Consider the following 20,652-nt stretch of genomic DNA (forward strand, 5'->3'; position numbering starts at 1 on the left):
GCAGGGACAAGGCCCTGGGTCCCTCCCCGGCACACACATACCACACACACATAAAATAAAATAAAATTTTTAAAAAGTAATCTGCTTTTTTTTTTTTTTTTTTTTTTGGTACCAGGGATTGAACTCCTGACCTCGCACTTGCCAGGCAAGTGCTTATGCCACTGAGCTAAACCCTCAGCCCCCAAAATAAAAAATGTAAAAAGCAGCTGGTCTTGTAGTCTTTCTGGAACACTGCCTGTGTGCCAGCCAGCAGTGCTGTCCCTTATGTGGTTCACTTATCTTCAGTCAACCACACTTCCTGCTCCATGCTACGCAAGACCTGGACCATCACCTCTCACCTGGACTCTGAACATGCCAGGCAACTGCTGTACCACTGAGCTACGGCCCCAGACCTGAAATCATGTTGCTGCAGTCTCTACTAGATCGGGAAAGGCAGCTGTATTTAGTTGTTATTAAATTCAGAAGTTCTGTCTCAGGACTACGTAGTTACTATTGTTACAGCCTTGACCAGTCTCTTACATGGACCTCAGTAACTCCCAGGATTTTGTCTGCTGGATCTAGATCGGAACAAGGCTGGTGGCCACTGCCAACCACTAGTAAGCACGTAGGTCAAGTTGTGCCAGGAGGGAAAAGAGATGCATTTCCTCCTGTCCATAGAAGGGAGGAAAAAAGTCACATGTCTACCTCGTGTTTACTGAGGGTTTGTTTGAGCCCAGGAACTGTATGAGCTGCTGGGACCATAGCAAAAAGACACTAACATAGCTTCCTCCTCTTGGGAGTCAAGGCTGGGGAGGAAGTTTCATAGTGGACCAATGATTGTAATCACTAGTTAGCTGCACATAGGGAAAGTGCTAAGAAGGGGACAGGACTGCTGTCGGTTGTTTCTGGCAGTATTCCAGGGATGGGGATCAGGAAATCTTTCTGGAGAAAGTCATATGTAAGTTGAAGCTTGACTCAACCGAAGCTCGTTAGAAGGAGAGGGAGAAGAGCATGCCAAGAAACTGAGAAAGCCTGTGCAAAGGCCCTGAGGTGGTAAAGCAAGTATGACTAGAGCTCAGTTAAGGATGGGGCAGGAGAGGCAGACAGGGTCCTCCAAGACCAGGTAGCATAGGCTGCTGGGATCTTGAGTTTTCCTCTGGAGACAACGAGATGCCCTATGGGAATCACAAGGCCAAGTGAGGGGCAGCCCGGCACTTCAGAGGAGGGACTGCTTCCACTGAGGATCCCTCTCTGCTAGATGGCTGTGGGCAGCCTCCTCCTCCTCCTCCTCCTCCTCCCCCTCTCCAGCTGCACTCCTCTTGTCCCCCCGGGAGCACCGGCTGGTCTTAGAGAGACAGGCTGAGAGAGAGCGCCCCACACATGGTTTCTCCCCCTTCCCAGGGACCTGTCACTCCCAGCCTCCCCGGGGAATTGGTGCCTCTTGCCACCTGTTTGTAAGTTTCCCAGTATAGCCTGGCTGTTTCCTCCTCTAGTGGGGGCCAAGAGCTGCTGTCCCTTGCAATCTCAGTTTTCCTGGGGCTTAAAGGGACCACGTCAGCCCATCCCGTGCCAGATTTCAGCTAAAGTCAGATTGGTTGATTTAATTTCACTAACGTCTCCAACCCAGAGATTATGTGTCTCCTCTCTCTCTCCTAATTCACCGCCTCTGCTCGACTCTTGTTTGCTTTCTCTTTTCACGGCTTTTCTTCTTGCTTTTGAGAAGGGGAAATAGTGTCCCCAGGCATGGATGGGAGTTGTGGCTCTGGAGGCTTAGGAGCATAGTCACCTGCAGGGAGTCCTTCATCCTTGCTGGATTTTAGTTTCTTCCTGTCTGTGAAAGTGGAACCATCTAGAGCTATGTGCAGACGGCTAAAGCAGAGAGAGAAAATAAACAGCTGTGGAACCCAGGCTGTTCATTCATTTATTCCACAGATACTGAGTGCCGATATGGCACTGAGGATACTGCAGGGAACCAGGAAGTCTCTGCAGACCTCATGTGCCAGGAGGAGGTCAATAAAATATGTTACATTTAATATGAAGAAGGACACAGCAAAGAAGGGAGATGGAAAACCTTGAGTGGGAGGGTTATAATTTTGACCTCATGGCCAGGTGGACATCCTATTTCCGTCTCTCTCCATGAGGTCCTGACCAGGTTCTCACACTGTTTCCTCACTGGTCTGTGTCACAGCAGACAGTCAGTGACCATGGCTGCTCACGGTAGGGAGGCAAGCGTTGAGGTCTCTCTCACCCCGACTGCTCCTCCTCGCTGGACAGAGGGGCTGAGGCCCAAGGGACCCCACCCACATTAACCCAGGCTCCTGGTACTGAGACCCGGGAATTAGCTATTTTTTAAGTTTTGGCTGGTGCTTCTAGTGTGCACCAACATTAAGAACCATTGGCTCAGAGCATGAGTCTTAGCAGGACATAGAGTTTGGGTCCTGCTTCCTTGGTCGATGGTCCTAGATCATCCGCTTCCTCTCCTGGACTCGAACACAATCAGGGACTCACTTTACAGAGCTGCTGAGAGTTTAAGTGAGCCCGTGGCACTGTACGCCATCCTTCACGGGGCTCGTAGGCAGAAAGGGCCAGGGCCAGGGCCAGGTAGCAGGGGGCCTGGAGCTGCACTAACCTGGGCTGGGAGGGACCAGGCAGTGCAAGACATCTGGACAGGCATTGCTTCCAGGGTCACAGTGCCCCAGGGACCAGTACTTCAGAGTTAAGTCACACTCCCGAGAGTGTCCCACTTCAGGTGTCATGGACAGCTGGGGCAAGAAGGTTGTAGGACAGGGAAGGAGTTGCCCAAGGCCACTCCAGACAGGTCAGCCAGTCATTCAGATTAACAGAGCACCCTAGGTGCCACGCACTGCTCCAGGTCCTGGGGATACCTCAGAGAACAAAAGAGAATAGACCCCTTTCCATTTGCACACGGGAAGAAAACCAAGAGAGGTAATACTTAAGCCACACGGATGTGAGAGGGGATGCATCTCATGGGGGAAAAGTCAATCAAGAAGAGAGGCTGTGGGGAGTGCCAGGAAGACTGCAGTTTTAAATAGGTGGCTGGGTCGGCCCTGTTATGGAATTAAGTGAAGGGGACTGGGAGGAAAAGTTTCTGGTGGTGGGAACAGCCCATGCGAAGTCCTAGGGAGAGCAGCTTGTTGGTGTGAGCCTGGGACCCTTCCCTGGTTGGCTGGTTCTGCTGCCCAGCTGCATCCTCCCACCCAACATGCTGTTGGAAGACAGTCATTTAGTTAGCTCTCTATTACTGTCTAATGAATCCCTGAGCAAATAACCTGCAGAGAGGAAACACGAAAGGTCATGGTTTTCAGTCCGTGGTTGGTTGACCCTGTTGCTTTTTAGGCCTGTGGCAAGGCAGCGCATCATGGTGGGAGTATGTGGTGGACAAAGGGGTGGGGGGAGTGAGAGAGAGAGGAGAGGGCAAGGATCGCACAATCTCCAATGAGGACCCTCAAAGGCCCTTTCTCACCTCTTCAGTATTCCAAGTTGGGGGCCAAGGCTTCACAGATATTTAGGGGACCCTAAGATCCAAATTACAGCCATTTAGTTTTTGTTTGCCTGGGGGAAATGATTAGTGTGTGTTTAAAACAAAGGCTGAACATTTTCTGTGCTGTTCTACCTGCCAGGCACAGAGAGCCACAGAGGGCTGCTGTGGGAGGGAGACCTCTCAGGTGGAGCAGGGTGTGTGTGTGTGTGTGTGTGTGTGTGTGTGTGTGTGTGTGTGTGTTGAAAGGGGTGTGTGTGTGACATCTACCCCAGGCCGACCTCTATTTTAGGGGTTATTGGGGCATACAGGGCAGTGAAAAAAACAACAGATGATGTAAGTATCCAGGGAGAATGGGGAACAGCCAGGCTGGAGCCCTGGGGGATCCACACAGTTGGCTGGGGCGGCAGTGTGGCAGCCTGTTCATACGCCCCAGGGAGCCTCACACTGGCACCACTTTGTTGAATCACAGTACCTGATATATATCTTGTCTTGTAGTTTTTCAGAGATATGGATGTACTTAAACCTCAAAAAATTCTAAGAGATGAGAGGTAACTGTCATTCCTGACAGAGGAAGAAAGTAAGGCCCAGAGAGGGTAATCAGTTGCCCAAGGTCACACAGTGAGTGCAGAAGCAGCATTGGGAGTCTGTGCTCCTCTCTGTGTTGCCTCTCTACTCTCCCAAGACTTGAGTGGTCACTAACATCCACTGTCCTGTTCCTGGAGCTCAGGTACCTGTGTCCATGCAAGACCAGTACACATCACTGTCCTGCTTACGCACGGTCTTGTGTGGTCTCGGTTCACTAATGACCACAACCTCACGTGCTCGGCTCAAGTGCCTCCTGTACTCTGTGACACTCAGGTGGCCCTGCACGCTCATAACCCCATAGACATCCGTAATGTCACCTTCATGGGACTCCCCTGCTGTGTGCCTGCTGCACACTCATGAGCTCACTCAAAAGGCACTGTGTGTGCCCACCATAGGCTCTTACACACATAATCTTACACCCGCTCACAATCTCATGCTTTCCAACACTCACACTACTACACAGATTTGCTGTCTGAGCTGTTATAGCCTTGACCATTCACATCCCCTTGCACACTTGTTTAGCTGTGCATATGGAGGGCCTTGCCTGTTCACACCACTTTGCACTCTTTGGCCTTCTAACGATTTTGTACTCATGCAGTTCTGCCTTTGTACAATTGGGACCTTGAATGCTCTCACAACTTTGTGCTACTTCCTACTGTGCCTTGCTCGTACGGTCTTGGACACCCTCCGTGCACACACTGCTGTGCACACTCCCACCCCTGCAAACGGTCATAGTGCTCTACAACACTGTCTTGTCCACTCACACTCTGGCAGTCACGCTCTTCAGTGTGATCCAGACTCTGTGCACACACATTTAAATTCTCACAGCGCCTCATTTGCTCAGATAGCTTTATACTTAACACCCTGGCACCCACTTTTTGCTCCACCTCGCATTCTCCTGACCTCAGCATGTTTCCCCAGAAATATTCACAGTGCGAGGCAAATTCCTTCTGGCTCCTCTGCTCATGTGCCAGCATACCTCATCAACCTCAACCATTCCCCGAGCCAATTACACAACTTTACACACTTATGATAGGACCCACAAACTCCTTGCTCGCACACTTGTGATCCTGCCACATTCCTAGGAGGAGATAGTCACACCATCACACAGACTCCCCTGGCTTGCTCGCTCCAATCGTGTTCTTGCACACTCATAATTTCAAGGATTTGATAACGTGCACCCTGCCACAGATGGCCTGCCCAGCTCCGGCCCTTGCACAGTCTGGTCACTGTGCCCACGCCAGCCCCGTGGTGCCACGCACTGATGCGCCCTCTCCCGCCCGCAGGGACGTACCAAGGCCAGTTCACCAACGGCATGCGCCACGGCTACGGCGTGCGCCAGAGCGTGCCCTACGGCATGGCCGTGGTGGTGCGCTCGCCGCTGCGCACCTCGCTCTCGTCCCTGCGCAGCGAGCACAGCAATGGCACGGTGGCCCCGGACTCGCCCGCGTCGCCAGCCCCCGACGGCCCAGCGCTGCCCTCGCCTGCCATCCCGCGCGGCGGCTTCGCGCTCAGCCTGCTGGCCAACGCCGAGACGGCGGCGCGCGCGGCCAAGGGCGGCGGCCTCTTCCAGCGGGGCGCGCTGCTGGGCAAGCTGCGGCGCGCCGAGTCGCGCACGTCCCTGGGCAGCCAGCGCAGCCGCGTCAGCTTCCTCAAGAGCGACCTCAGCTCGGGCGCCAGCGACGCGGCCTCCACCGCCAGCCTGGGCGAGGGCGCCGACGACGCCGCACCCTTCGAGGCGGACATCGACGCCACCACCACCGAGACCTACATGGGCGAGTGGAAGAACGACAAGCGCTCGGGCTTCGGCGTGAGCGAGCGCTCCAGCGGCCTCCGCTACGAGGGCGAGTGGCTGGACAACCTACGCCACGGCTACGGCTGCACGACGCTGCCCGACGGCCACCGTGAGGAGGGCAAGTACCGCCACAACGTGCTGGTCAAGGCCACCAAGCGCCGCGTGTTGCCGCTCAAGAGCAGCAAGGTCCGCCAGAAGGTGGAGCACAGCGTGGAGGGCGCCCAGCGCGCGGCCGCCATAGCTCGCCAGAAGGCCGAGATCGCTGCCTCCAGGTAGGCTGCAGGGCTTGGGTGGAGGGTGGGGCAGGTGTGTGTGTGGAGGGGCCCTGGGGGCTGGAGCAAGGCCGCCTGATAGCCTTGCCTCCGGCCTGTTCCTGCGTCCTTTCGTGACCTTTATGGGGTTAATTATGGGGCTTCAGCAGTGGTGTCCCCGATTGGCCCGTCCGTGTACCCACCCATATCCTCATCCATCCACTCAGCTAACCACTGTCCCTCCTGCCTCCGCACTGACCTCTTACATTCACTGAGCCTTTCTACCATGGCCCATGTCTCCACACCCACTCCACCTGTTGTTCACCAGCCATCTTGTCCTCATCTGTCTACAGTCATACACTCGGTCATCCACCCAGTCCCTTCATTCAACCACCTGACAACTGCATCTGCCCAACACTTCCAAACATCCAGCCACCTCCAGTAACTCGCCCTGTCTGACATCTATCCATCTCCACCACCATTTACTCATTCACACCCACTCATCTTCCTTTCCATCCCTTTACTCACTCAACATCCAGTTATCCACCCACCCAACTATCGATCCACCTACTGAGACACCCGTTCAACCACCACCACCCATCACTCAGTCACAATAAGATGCATTCACTCAGCCGATCCCGTCTACTCAGCTACATCATGTATGCATTCATCCATCTGCTTCCATTTATCCAAACACCTCATTACCCAGCCACACTCCCATCCACTGAACATCAACTGCATTCAGCCATCCATCGTCCAGCCACCTCCATTGCCCAGCCAGACTTCCATCCAACAGTCTACCGTGCGTGCGTACTTCCATTCACTGAACCACGTATCTTTCCACTCACAGCCATGCACACAGTCATATATAAAGTGCTACTGTTATCTCCAAACATTTGTAGCATCTACTGTGTGAGTAGCAAATTTGCTTTATAAACATTGACTCATTCAGTGCCCTCAACAGCCTTTAAGATTGGTACCATTTTATTGCTGTGTTATTGGCCAATTAAATGATGCTCAAAAAGATAAAGTTATTTACCCCCAGAGCACCCAGTTAGTGAGTAGCATTTCATAATCTGGTTCCCATCCAGAATGGTAAAAACCACTCATTCCTGGGGCCTGGATTCCCCTCCTCCCTTTCTGGTTGTCACCCTAGCCTTTGTCATCTTTCTGCAGTTCTTGCTTCCAGATGGCTTTTGCTCATGCTGGTTTCTCTGTTCAGGTTGCTCCTCCTTCCTCTTGCTGCCCACTTAAGTATCACTGTTATTCCCATTTTGCAGATTTAGTGAGCTTCAGGGAAAGTGGTGTGAGGAGGTGAGAGGCTGTTACCTATCCCAGAGCCTATAGTGATCCTTTAAAAAGCCTGGGCTAAGTAGGTGCATATGACCTAGAGGCAAATCCCGGCATTACTGCCTTTGATAGCTCAGTGCTTTGGGTGAATCAGCCTGCCTTCAGTTTCTGCCGTATGTGGTATTATCGTCTTTTAGTGGTGTGTCCATGGCCAATTGAATTTTCTTTCTGACCTCAGAGTTTCAGCTGTAGAACACTTGAGAAAGAAGTACAGGTCAGTGGTTCTCGGTCCCGTTGTGGATACTTCCCCGGGCAGCAGACTGAGATGGAGATCGGTGTGCAGGGGACTCATGGAGAGCACTCTCAAGACTCCAAATTGGGGGAGGGTCAGGAAGCAGCGTAGGGCAGCGAGATGCTGGGCAGTAGGGCAGTCTTCCCAGAGGCCTCAGCCAACCACAAGGAGTGCTCTGTGGCGGAGATGGACTTCAAAATTGTCCAAAGTGCTGTATGGACTGGATCGTGCCCTGGATGCAGGCAGTCTTCCAGAGAAGAGCACGATTGGGGCTCTCAGCATTCAGTCCCGTAGAGGGCTGACAGTCACAGCGCTCTGTGCCATCCTGAAGGGGGAGCAGGATGGCACATCACCCTGAGCACTACGGTGCTGGACATCAAGCATGGACTCAAGCAATACTGCTAGTTATTGTCATCATTTAATGTGTTTGACAGCTGTAGAAACTGAGGCACAAAAGAAAAACATAATATGCTGAAGACCACCAGGCAAGCAAGTGGGGAATCAGGCTTCAGCCCTTAGCTTTCTGATTCCAAAGCTTTAGCCAGTGCATTTTGCTACATCTGAACTTTGTGAACTTTAAATTGCCACAAATGTTAATATCATATCAAAGAAGCTGTGGGTGATTTTCTTAGACTTCTTGGCTTGAGTCTTCTAGGGTTTGTGCCCTCCAAACTCATGTTGGAGTTTAACCCACTTTGATTTTAACAGCATTAAGAGATAGAAACCTTATAAGGTAACTAGGCCTGGAGGACTATGCCTTTGTGGGTGGGATTAATACCACTTTAAAATGGTAAGTTTAAATCCATTTTTCCTACTTGATTTTCCACCTTCTGGAGGATCCAGAGTTTCTTCCCTCCAGCAGATACATATTGGCAGTCCCATCTTGGAAGAAGAAAATGGCCTCGCCAAACACTGAACTTGCTGGTGCCTTGAGTTTAGTCTTTTTAACCTTCCGGACTATAAGCCAATAACTTTCTGTTGATTATGAGAGATGTGAATAAAAAAATACGGCGAACATTTAAATTAATAATAAATTGTTACAGTGACACACATGACCATTGATTTCCCCCCCAAATTTCCCCTCATTTTGAATACACTTACTGGTCTTGCCACTGTCTGAAGATTTCTGGAAGTCTTTGTGTGCGTGTGTGTGTGCACACATGTGTGTGTTGGCTTCAATGTTATGAGTCGATTCAAAATATTTACCTTTCATGGTCATTTTGACTTTGAGGAAAAACCCTAAGTTTCTCAGTCCTTGAGCAGGTACATAAAGTGAATGAGGACACATCATCATGTTTTTATCTGACAGAAATTGCTGTTTTGAATTGATTTAGGACATTGATTTGTGTTCTTAAAAAAGACATTCAGGAAAGAGGACTTTCAGAACTGCTTCAGAAAGTGGCTAGAACAATGGGATAAGTATATTCAAAGAAGGGGGGATGAGGGGACAGTTAATGTCGAAGTGTCATTCAGTGTAATAAAACCTGTTTAAAAATTTAAGCATTCAAAAAAATAAAAAAAATTTAAGCATTCAGTTTTTTTCCTCTTCTTTTCTTTTTTGTCTTTTTTGAGACAGGGTCTCACTATGCAGTTCAGGCTGGCCTTGAGCTCACTTTGTAGCCCAGGCTGGTCTTGATCTTGCAACAATCCTCCCACCTCAGCCTCCCGAGTGCTGGGATTACAGGAGTGAGCCCCCACGCCCGGCTCAGTTTTTTTCTTATCATACTTTATAAATTACCAATGTCAGATACTGTTATAACCATACAAATATACTAAGAGGCAGGGCTAGAATTATAATCAGGTGGTCCTGGATACTTTTATGAATAAAAAGGAACACTTCTTAAAAATAAAACTTATGTTTTATGGAATAATTTTAGATTTTCAAAATGTTGCAGACATAGAACAAATAATTCCCATATACTTTCCGTTCCATTTCCTTTAATGTTGGCTTCTTATATTACCATAAGACATTCATCAAGACCAGCATTGGCATTGTACTGCTCCCTAAACTCTCGAGACTTTATTTTGATTGTACCACTTGTCCCAATAAAGTCCATTTAGTCTTCCAGGAACCGCAGTGCATTGCCAGGTCTGAGAGTTTCTCACCCTTCCCTTTTTTCTCTTGACCTGGATGGTGTTGCAGGAGTACTGGGCCCTTTTTTTTGGCTTTGCCTGACATTTTTGTCTGAATGGCTGAGGGGTTATAGGTTTTGAAGTAGACCACGTAAGTAAAGTACCCTTCTCATCATCACATCATATTGGGGAATGTGAAATCCGTGTGACTTTTACTCCTCATGATCATGGGACTAAGGAGGCCTCTTCCACGACTCTCTGATGTCAAATTTTCCCCTCTCCCTACTCTTATCTTTGGAGTCCAGGTATTAAGGTCAGTTCACAATCAAGAAGAGAAAGTCTAGAACTCGGCTTCATCTTTTGGAGGAGGGATATTTACATATATCACTTAAAATTCTTTTTTTTGTTGGTTTTTTTTGGTCTTTTGAGATGTATTTTCATTACGTAGCTCAGGCTGGTCTTGAACTCATTTTGCAGCCAGGCTGGCTTCAAACTTATAGCGATCCTCTTGCCTCAGTTTCCCAGTGCTGGGATTACAGGTATGCACCGCCATGCCCAGCCTGAAATTCTTTTATATGTAAGATTTGTTCCTTTTTCTAAAGAGAACATTTTTATTTGATGATTGATTGATCGATTGATAAATCCAGGGCCTTATATACATGCTAGATAAAAACTCTTCCACTATACCACACCTCCAAGCCCATAAAGAGAACATTTTTAGTAACTACACTGATGCATATGGTCATAACAGATAGAAGCCAACGTTGTCCTGGGACATACAGAAAGGAATGTGTAAGAATTTAGGCTCTAGATTCAGACAACTACGAAATGGAACCCTGGTACTGTTATTAGAGTTTTAGGGCAAAAGCTCTGGGGACCCCAAAGGCTGAGCTACTCATCCCATAACATCAACCAAGTAATCAAAGCTGGGTTTGATGACACCTGCCTATAATTCCAGCACTCAGGAGGCTGTTCAGTGGCAAAGAGAAATACTGAACCCAGGATTTGGAGGCAGATTTATTTATATCAACAGGCACTGATCGGGATCATTCCCAGAATATCAGGTCCTGATCTCGGTGGTCTAGGGCTTATATGAGATGAGCAAGTAGGAAGTACAGGAGAAGAGTGGCTTGTCGACTGGTGATTGGTTTATACAGTGTGCATCACAGTGACCAGCTCTTTCTAGGAAACAGGAACAACCAAAACTGGAACAGGAATTATTACTTGGGCAGCTAAGCAAACTGAAGCATACTGGCCGGAGAGGGTTTTTTCTGCCACATTTCCCTGCTCTTTTAATTTCTCCAGCAAATATTTGCTGGGCATATTACATGTGATCTTTTGAGACAAGGGCCAATTTAAAGCAGTAATTTTAAGGTTGTCAGTGATTTTAGGATGGGCCTTAGCCAAAGACCCCAAGACTGAAAACTTTTCCACCAGGAATTTGTGGCTTGTACTCTGACCACCAAAGGAGTTAATCTGATCTAGTAAAGTGTCCGGTGTGTCTTGGATGCTCACCAAATCTTGGCCAAGTGTTTAATCGATTGTTCTATTCTCTTGGGGCAATGCTCTATAGAGTTTAAGAAAAAAATCGTAGCTAGTGGGGGCGGGGGGTTTTGGGAACTGGGGATAAGCAGAACCCAGGTCAGTTAACAAAAACCACAGCTATCAAGGGTGCAGGAAAACAAGGATGGGGTAAGCCTGAAAAGACCCAAAAATCAAGGGGAATGACATAGAACAATCCTATAAACGATGTTCTCAGGCTCTAAGCCATACACGGACTGGTCGATTGATCGATTGATAAACCCAGGGCCTCGTACATGCTCGGTATGTATCTCAGACTCTAGCCATACATTGACTAGTCAGTGTCCACAGTGACCAGAGCACAGCTTTGAGTGTGTTGTCTGTTCAGAGTGAGACTCGGAGGAGCTGTCCAGCTAAATTTTTCAATGGCTTTAAGGCTGGATTTCTATTGTAGAGGTAGTTAATATGCATCTTGGGTTATATGTACGTGCAGGAATTTCTACAAGTATAACTGGTATTTAAACTTTTGTGGAGCTAGTTATAAGCTGTTTTGGTAGGGTTATGTTTTATTTCTGTGTAGTTTCTCTATATATCTTTAAATGGGGACAGTGCTATATTGTATGAGGTCAGAGCCAGTGACACAGACACTGAATCCTGAGCTGGTTGCAAGGTTACTGGTATCAATAGAACAAACAGTGGGAGCAGGTCTGGCTCCCATCTTTTAGAAGTACTGGGTAAAGTTCTTCTGGCTGGGGTTAATGTTTCCGTTAGTTGGACCTCCAAAGAGGGCTTAGGCCTCAGACCAGATTATTTTGTATCATAGTGGCAGGTTTCCAAACAGCAACAGGAAGCAGTTTGCTGTGCAGATCATCCCTACAGGAGAGTTTTGGCCAAAATAGTTTTGTCTAAGGTGATCCCAGCGTCTTTAGCCTGTCAGACTTCATTCCTTGCAGCTACTTCCATCCATAAACAGGGTATACTCAGTTTTTGTCAGGCAGGTTCATTGTTTAGAGTCCCAATACAGTATGTGGCACCTGGACAGTTAGGTCTCTGTCTAAGGTGAGATGTCAGCTTTCTTGATGAGGACAGCGACTGTTAGAGCACAAAGGCAAAGTTGGGGAGGCAGCCCTTAGTGACTGGATCTTTGCACAGGTCGGTCATTGAGTGCTTCTAGGGCTGACAGTCTGAGTAAGCATAACTCAAAGATCTAGATTTTATAGAAGCCAGCAGCTCCAAGAAATTTGCAGAGACTATGTTTTTTCTTCTTGTAGCCAGTTTCTGTCAGATACTGTAGCAGAGCCTTTGTGTCTTACTACCAGGAAGCAGGGATATAATTCTGAAAAACTAGCATTGTCAACTGTGAGAGGTTCTCCAAAGGGAGGAAACAAGTTTTGAACCTCTGGGAGGTTGACTCTAGGTCAGTTGTCAAGAGGGGCTGGCTGAAAGGCTCCAGTAAAAGGCAGAAGAACACATTGCTAGGTCCAGGCAGGTGTACCAGTAGGCTGTGGGTGGCAGAGGACTGAGGCAATGCATATGGAGGGCAACTGTGGTGGCATTGGCAGCTCAGAGATCTTGAACTAGCTTTATAGGCAGAAGATGTGTATTTAAGCCTCATTATTTTCCTCAGGGGACTGTGACAGCTAGGGCCTCCCTGGAAATAGTGGGAGAGTTCTTAACTACTTACGGCAGTTGAGTCCAAGTAAGCTGGCCTTTTGTTTCAGGATTTTCATAGTTGAAAGGGATTCTGGAAACAACTTGCAAGCAGAAGGCATCTTTTAAATCAAGAGCAGTACAAAAAGGGTGTATGGGTTGGGAATCACAGAATCCAAGGACAGCAATGAGGGGGTCACGGTGAGGTAGCATGGTTGATAGCCAGGCACGAAGGCAAGTCTTTAGTTTATACCTCTGGGAGAAGTTTTCAGAACTTCAGGGTTGTGGTTATCTGTCTCAGGCTGATGCAGGCATCATCTTCTTCTTGGGGAACAGTCAGAGTTGGAAGTGCAGGGTTAAATGAGAGGGCTGACTGCTTTGGTGCAAATGAAATGGTTGCTTTTAACTTGAAGAGGAGGTTTCCTCCCAGAAGTGATATGGAGACAGGCTTATATAGGAATTCATGTTTTGTGTGATATCCTCTCAAGTTGCTAGTTTGTGCCTGGCAGAAGGGGCAAAACACAAGAGTCCCAGTGGCCCTTGTGATATTATTATGGGCTTCCAGTGGCCCAGTTGAAGAAGGGAGTCTGGTCTGGCCTAGTTAGAGCCCATCAGACTGGTGAAAGGGTTATCATCTGGTCCAGGTTAAAGATTTTAAGAGTATTTATTTATTTATTTAAAATTTATTTTGGTGTCCATAGTCCTTATAGCTTATAGCCAGAGTGTATGGTTGTCTATCAGACTGGATTTTCTTATACACATCATTATCAGGTTTTTGGGTAACAGCAGTTGATGGGTATTTTGCCCTTCTTTTTGATGTCTTTGAAAAGCACTAGACTGAGTTGTTTCTAGGGGAGGCAACCTTTTTAAAAAAGCCATGGCAATTCATTTGTCAGAGCTGACAGTTAAATTTTTCCCAGTGAAAATGTGGAACTCAGAAGGAATTGCTGACAGTCATCTTGGATAGGAGCTAGATGATGCCACCTGACCAGGCTAGGTGTAGCCATGAAACAAGGTTTGGGAGGGGTCTCTATAGCCAAATACAGGCAGTGGCTAGTTGGTGCCAGTTCAATTGGCTGGAAGTAGGTGAGTCAGGACCAGGGTGTGAAACTGTTGGCAGAAACTACAGTGGCAGACAAAGGTGCCAAGGCAGGATTCTTGGGAAGAATGGGCTTCTTTTTCCTTTTTTTTCTTTGAGACACAAGGAGTGGTTTGATTCCATATTTAACTTCAATAAAAACCCTTTTTTGTGCAATCAAGGACTATAACTTTTGACTAATTAATTGCCATATCTGACTTCCTGTGTGTGTGTTCTGTACCCTTGAATGATGGTCCAGTAGACAAAAAGTGGGTGCCCCTCAGAGAGAGACCATTCAGATGCCTACCTGGCTGTGCCTCTTGTGGGGACTTAGGTGTGACTTAGCTAAGGAGTTTGGGAGGCCTCATTATATCATATGTTGATCATCATGGAGCCAACATGAGGGCCTAATCAGCTACTATAACCAATGCTTCTCAGTTTTGGTGCACAGACAGAGCAGCCTATTGTTTATGCTGTTCATTCCACTCACACATTCATTCAGCAGCCAGTCAGAGGTTAAACATTCCAACCCGCTCCCCTAAAGAGTGGTCCTAGTGGGAATTGATTAGATTTCTCCTTCTACTTGAGCTGAACAGGACTGACAGACTACTGAAGAGTCCTTAGGAATCTTAGCAGAATCAGGCAGGAGGCAGACAGACAGACTGACTGCATCTTCCTTCCTTTGGGGTCCAGTGTGAGCTGCTTAAGCAGGGAGCTAGGACTCCACCTCCAGACCTCCAAGGGGACTCAACTTAGAAATCTCAAGGCCTTCCTGCTGAGACCTAGACAGGTCCTTGCTTTCTCTGTGAGTGCATGACTGGTGACCAAAGAGGTCAGCGTGGTCAATCTTCCTGACTGATGCACCAGATGCAACAGTGAGTAGAAACACCAAAAATGGCACCCAGGATTTGGAGGCAGATTTATTTATGTCATCAGGCACTGATTGGGATCATTCCCAGAATCTCTGGTGGTCTAGTGCTTATAAGAGATAAGCAAACAGGAAGTACAGAGGCAGAATAGCTTGTCAGTTGGGGATTGGTTTATACAATGTGTATCACAGTGATCAGCCATTTCTAAGAAATAAGAACAACCAGAACTGGAACAGGAACTGTTACCTGGGCGACTAAGAAAACTGAACTGTACTGGCTGGGGAGGAGAGCATTTTCTGCTACAGCTGAGGTAGGGGATTACCAGGAGTTTAAAGCCAGCCTGGGCCACACAGTAAGTTCAGGACCAGCCTGAAGCAAGACCCTGTCTCAAAAACAAAACAAAGAACAGCCAAAAATGACCACACTGAGAAACATTGATAAAGAAGTTTGAGATGTGTCTTTGAGAGGCTGACAGAAGCTTTGGCTTTTATAGAAAAGGGAAGCAATAGTTGGGGGTATTGCATAGCATGGGTAATCCTGGTCTGTTCACAGTCGCATCTCAGCACTGCTTCTAGGAGTACCTTGTGAGCTGTCATTGCTTTGGGGGACAGTTTGGTTTTCATGATGAGATGACAGCTATGGCTTAGAGAGCCACCTCAGTTCCTGTCATAGGGTGATTGCTCCCGCGTGGAGGGGATCACTTATTGTGGTGTGGCCTGTAAAGCTCTGCTTTTTCTGGCATCTGAGCTAATGCAGGTTTAGGACAATGACTGGAGACTTCTAGGCATTGCTTCAGAGGGACTGAAATTAGACTTTGTAAAATCTGTCAATTGGATGTCCTTGGAAATCCTAAAAATTACTTTAGTTATTCTTATCTGGGTGTCTTTAGTCTTGAAGAAGGATGAGACATACTTAGGGCTGATAAACCTTGTAATACAAGACAATCTTTCAGCAATTAATTTGCCTGTGTGCAGAGTAGAGCAGGGACCTGACTGAAGTTTTAAGGTAATAACCATGACAGGTAAAACACAAGCAGAGATGCCGTGCTGTACCCTGCTTTTAGTTAGCCACTGGGCATCTGCATTTCAGCTTCTGGCTCCCTATTACAGCTCTTCTACTAACTGGCTGTGTGAACTTGCCCAAACCGCTTCACCATTCTGACAGTGGGATCCTGTTTTCTTACAGAGTTCTTAGGAGGAGGAGATGAGCTATGCCTATGCAGTGCCTGGTACGAAGCAGCCAGCAGCAAAACCATCCCGTTTTATTTTTCATATTTTGAGACAGGGTTTCACTATGTAGTTCAGGCTGGCCTTGAACTCATGCCTATTGTCCTGTCTCAGCCTCCCAAGTGCTGGGATTACAGGCGTCTGCCACAACTGGCAGTACAAGCCATTCTGGTCAGCATCTCCCATATTTGCTGGCAGAGATGAAGAGGTGGAAACCAGGAGTGGGGGGATTGCCAGGCGCTCTCCCTTTTGGGGCAAGATCTTGCCTCTCTCCTTGCTCCCTGCTTTTTCTCCCCTCCTTGTTTTTCCTGCTACATCAGCAGCCCTGAATCAGGCAGGGGTCCTGCTCTCACCGAGAAGGTTACCAGGCCTGCAGCGGGCCCCGAGTAGGAGCGAGATGTTGGTGTCCAGCCTCTGGCATGCAGCACCGCTGTGAGCCGAGCACAGGAGAGATTTGGAGTCCTGTGTGTGAGCGCTGAGGCCCGTGTGCCCCGGGGCTGGTGCCATGTGGGGGAGTAGCTGCCTGGCTCCTCTTCAGGCTCAGGCTGCATTTCCAATTAAGGGAGTGGCTGGGTTAGCAGGAAACAGGATTTCGGTTGTCTGTCTTCCTCGGAGGTTCTTCCGCTTGCAGAGCTTTGGCAAGTGGTCCCGCTGTAGAGGTACAGAGAGCACCTCCAGCAGCCAGCAGCCTCCTGGGGCCGGGAGGAACTGCATCCTGGCCTCCAGCTCTTGGCCTCGGCGAATCCAGAGCAACACTGTCCAATAAAGAAGGAAGGGGAGGAAGTCCCATATATAATTAGAGAAATTTTTATAGTAACCATATGGAAAAAAGTAAAAAGAAACAAGTGAAATTAATTTCGACCATATGTTTTTTCTAACTTGGTAAGTCTAAAATAACTTCAACAGGTAATCAGTCTTTTACAAAGTATGCATAGGTTACTTTACTCTAATCTTTCCATGCCACGCCTCCCAGTCCAGTGTGTGTTTCACACAGCACATCTGCACTGGGACCAGCACCTTGCAGGTGCTCTCGTGGCCACTGGGGTAAGTGGCAGTGTCTGTGATCAGGACTTGTTTCCCAGAAGGGAAAAAGCTGAGACACTTCCCTTGTAGTGGACTATGGATCAGAAAAGATTCTACACCTGTAATGTCCAGCGTGTTAGCCGCTTGAGGCAGGGGCCACAGAGCACTTGAAAGATGGTCTGTTAGAGCTGAGAGGTGAACACACACCAGACTTCAGAGACTGTGTGCAGGGTACACTCTTTATCATTTTAACAGCCTCAATTCATGGTGAAATTATATTTAAGATCTAGTGAGTTAGGGGCAAATGCGTCACTGAAATTAATTTCATCTGTTTCTTTTGTCTTTTTTGAATGTGGTTACTAGAAAATTACTGTAATTATATATATATATATGTGACTTCCATTCCATCATTTCAGGGCAGTGTTGTTCTAGACCCACTGAGGCCCGGGAGATAGTCCAGCCTGTTCACTGCTAAGGCGTGAAACAGGTGTGGAACGGGATCAAGGCACACTCACAGCCTCTAAGTGATGGAGGGAGCTCAGAGCCACACTTTCTGGTTTTGTGGCTAGGAACTCTTTTTGAAATGCCTTTTAAGGTCATGGCTGCTTGTCTGGTGAGCGAAGCTGGGAAGTTTGGGGAGGTGCCTGGACGTCTCTTGTCACACCAACCCCCTGATAAATGGCTCCCTTCTGGAAGGAGTGCAGTGAGTGTCTAAGCCTTTGGCTGCTTTTGCCTGCTTCTCTGCAGACCTCGGTTCCTTATTTCTAAAAAGAGGGCAGTAACAACTATCTGGAAGTGTTTTCCTGAAGGACAAAGCAGACCACATATGTGAAACACCGCAGGCCCAGCCAGCACTCAGTAAATGTCAGCTGCTACAGTCACTGTCTAGTATTCTTGTCATTGTGCCCCCATTCGTAGTCCAGGCCGGGGACACCCTTGGAGACTTCTCAGCTGCCCGGGAGCCGTGTGAAGTTTGGAATGGCTCAGGGTTTGAAGTGGGGTGACATCACTGAACTGGTCTGTCTTCTGTCCTCCTGTGCCCTCCCTGCCTCTGTTTCCCCCACCCCACCCCAGGCTGGAAACTCCCAAGTTGAGAGTGTGGCTAAGGTTATCTTTGCAAGTTGCTCAGGACTGAATTTCTCTGGCACGCAAGGGTCTGTGTGATACAGTGACTGTGTTTAGGCTGTGACAACAGGCAGGCTCTGCTTTGAGTCTTGAGTTCAGTCTCTGTTGTGGTTTGGATTTGAAATGTCCCTTGAAGAGTTGCAGGGTTGATCCCCCAGGTCAACAAAGTTGGGGGTGACTGGATTGTGAGGGCACTGACCGCATCTATGGATTAATCCACTAACTAGTCCACAGCAGAACGGGCTGTGAGGAGGGAGGGCTGACTAGGAGGGGTCAATGTCAGGGTTTGTTTTGTTTCCAGCCCCTCCCCCGCCCCACTTCCTGGGTACCATGAACCTGGGCTGCCGTGATGTTTCCTTCTCTGCACGGGGTGTTTCTGCTTCTCCCAGGCCCCTGGCCATGGCCTTAATGTGGATTGAAACCCCTGAAACCATGAGCCAAGACAAACCTTTCCTCCTCTGAGTTGTTTTTCCCATCTATCCTATCAATAACCTTCCCAGATTTGCTTCCCTGTTTTGTCAAACAGGAGGTGTGAATCAGATGCCATTCTGCCAAAATCTAAGCCTCTCGTGAGTAGGAAATAGAGGGTCTGGGCTTGTCTCATAGGCATTGCAGCATCCTTCCCAAACTTTCCTCTCCTGTGTACACAGTCCCAAATTTTATTACATCTGCATACCCGATTCTCCTTACCTGCTTAATCTTCTCTTAAATGAATTTACCTTAAAGCTGTGGAGTCAGCCAGGTACACCCATAATCTCAGCATTTATGAAGGCTCAGGCAGAAGGGTTACAAATTCATTTTACAGATAGAAAACTGAGGCACAGATTAAGATTGTCACACAAATCATATAGTTGAGTGAAGGCACAGCTGGGAGCTGAAGCCAGGGGGTTCTGGTTCAGGAAGAGTCTTCACTGAGACCCGACCTTTTGCAAACTGGACAAACAGTGGTGGATCGTCGGGGTCAGCATTCTCCAGGGACTCCCAGCCAAGTACCGAAGATGAACAGGGACTGGACGAGGTCAGTGGTGGAGCAGAGGAAGGGGCTGAAAGCGGGAGGCTCAGGAGCAACTCACCATCCACAGGCTGGTGGGGAGAGCTCCCTGCAGGTGGCCACTGCTGTGGGGAATTGGCAGGTGGAGCAGAGGTCAAGGTCATTCCAGGTGAGACCTGCGATGTGCACCGGCCTGGAGGTCGGAGCATGCCAGGTGTATTTTGGGATCAGTGAGTCACTGAGAATGTGGGAAGGAGGGAGGAGAGATTAGAAATGAGGTTAAGGCAGCTTCAAGCTGGGGCCAGGTTAGGACAGGCTTTAGGTTGCTTGGTGCAGGGGTGGGAGCCTGATGTTCCGAACTGAAATTTTATGGGTGACATGCTTTATATGGTGCCACTTGCTAGAGGGTGATATACAGAGGACCTGGCCTCCTTAAATCTGCTGGCCATTGCCTGGCTGTCACTGATGATGACCTATAGGGTCATGGACACAGCTGTGTAAGCACAGCTCCTGATTTTTGAAGGAAAACTAGAAATCTGTATTTTGACATAAATCTTCCCCCTTTTGACCTTTTTATTATGATAAAGTTAAACATGTGGAGAAATCATCATAACAAACATTCTCATACTGATTCACTGGATGTGACAGTTACTAGTTTTGCTGTACCTCATCTTTCTGTGATACCGTCCCAAATAAATTTTAAATATCATGAAAGAAGTCAACTCAAAATACTTCAGAATGTACCCCTAAAATATAAAGGCATTTCCTACATAATCTTTAATCTACTACTCTATGTAGTGGATCAAGAATAAATCCATATGAATAATTTTTTCTCAGTGTCATGTATGATTTGTTCAAACAAGGAGTTGTCTCATAGTTTTTAATTTTTTAAGCTGTGGCAGAGTTTATTCAGGAAAGCAGAAATCAAGAGTGAGAAGAAACTGGCTCTGCAGAGCGAGGTTGGACTAAGTAAACAGAAAAAGGGGAGAGAGCAGAGAATCCATGTCTGGGAACACAGCATGGGAAGGTGATGATAGCCCATTATAGTTTTGATTTGCATTGTATAAGACTTGAGGATGTCCAGCATCTTTTCCTTGAGCTTATTGGCCATTTGTACCTCTTTTTTGAATAATTAATTATTAAAATATTTTGCTTGTTTAAAGTGGGCTGTCTTTTTGTAGCTGTTTTTTGAGACAGGTCTTGCCATGTAGTCCAGGCTGGCCTTGAACTGATAGTAATTCTTCTGCTTCAGCCTCCCAAGTACTGAGATTATAGGCATGTGCCACCATGCCAGGCATGTTGTCTTTTTTTTTTTTTTTTTGTCTTTTTCCTTTTTATCGGTCTCGGGGATCGAACTCACGACTGCCTGCTTGCAAGGCAGGTACTTATGCCACTGAGCTAA

At 47.9% G+C, this 20,652-nt stretch overlaps 1 protein-coding gene across 1 annotated transcript in view; it reads left to right on the plus strand.

Moving 5' to 3' along the window:
• Jph2 (junctophilin 2) overlaps positions 1 to 20,652 on the plus strand; it is a 71,329-nt gene that overhangs the window by 16,447 nt on the left and 34,230 nt on the right. The window contains exon 2 of the mRNA XM_063248295.1: positions 5,353 to 6,133. Coding sequence (XP_063104365.1) covers positions 5,353 to 6,133 — 781 coding nt within the window. The remainder of the gene's footprint in view (positions 1 to 5,352; positions 6,134 to 20,652) is intronic.

This window comes from Cavia porcellus, unplaced genomic scaffold (genome assembly GCF_034190915.1).
Source record: "Cavia porcellus strain 051 isolate PalLab524CR breed Dunkin Hartley unplaced genomic scaffold, mCavPor4.1 scaffold_5, whole genome shotgun sequence".
Classification (NCBI taxonomy): Eukaryota; Metazoa; Chordata; class Mammalia; order Rodentia; family Caviidae; genus Cavia; species Cavia porcellus.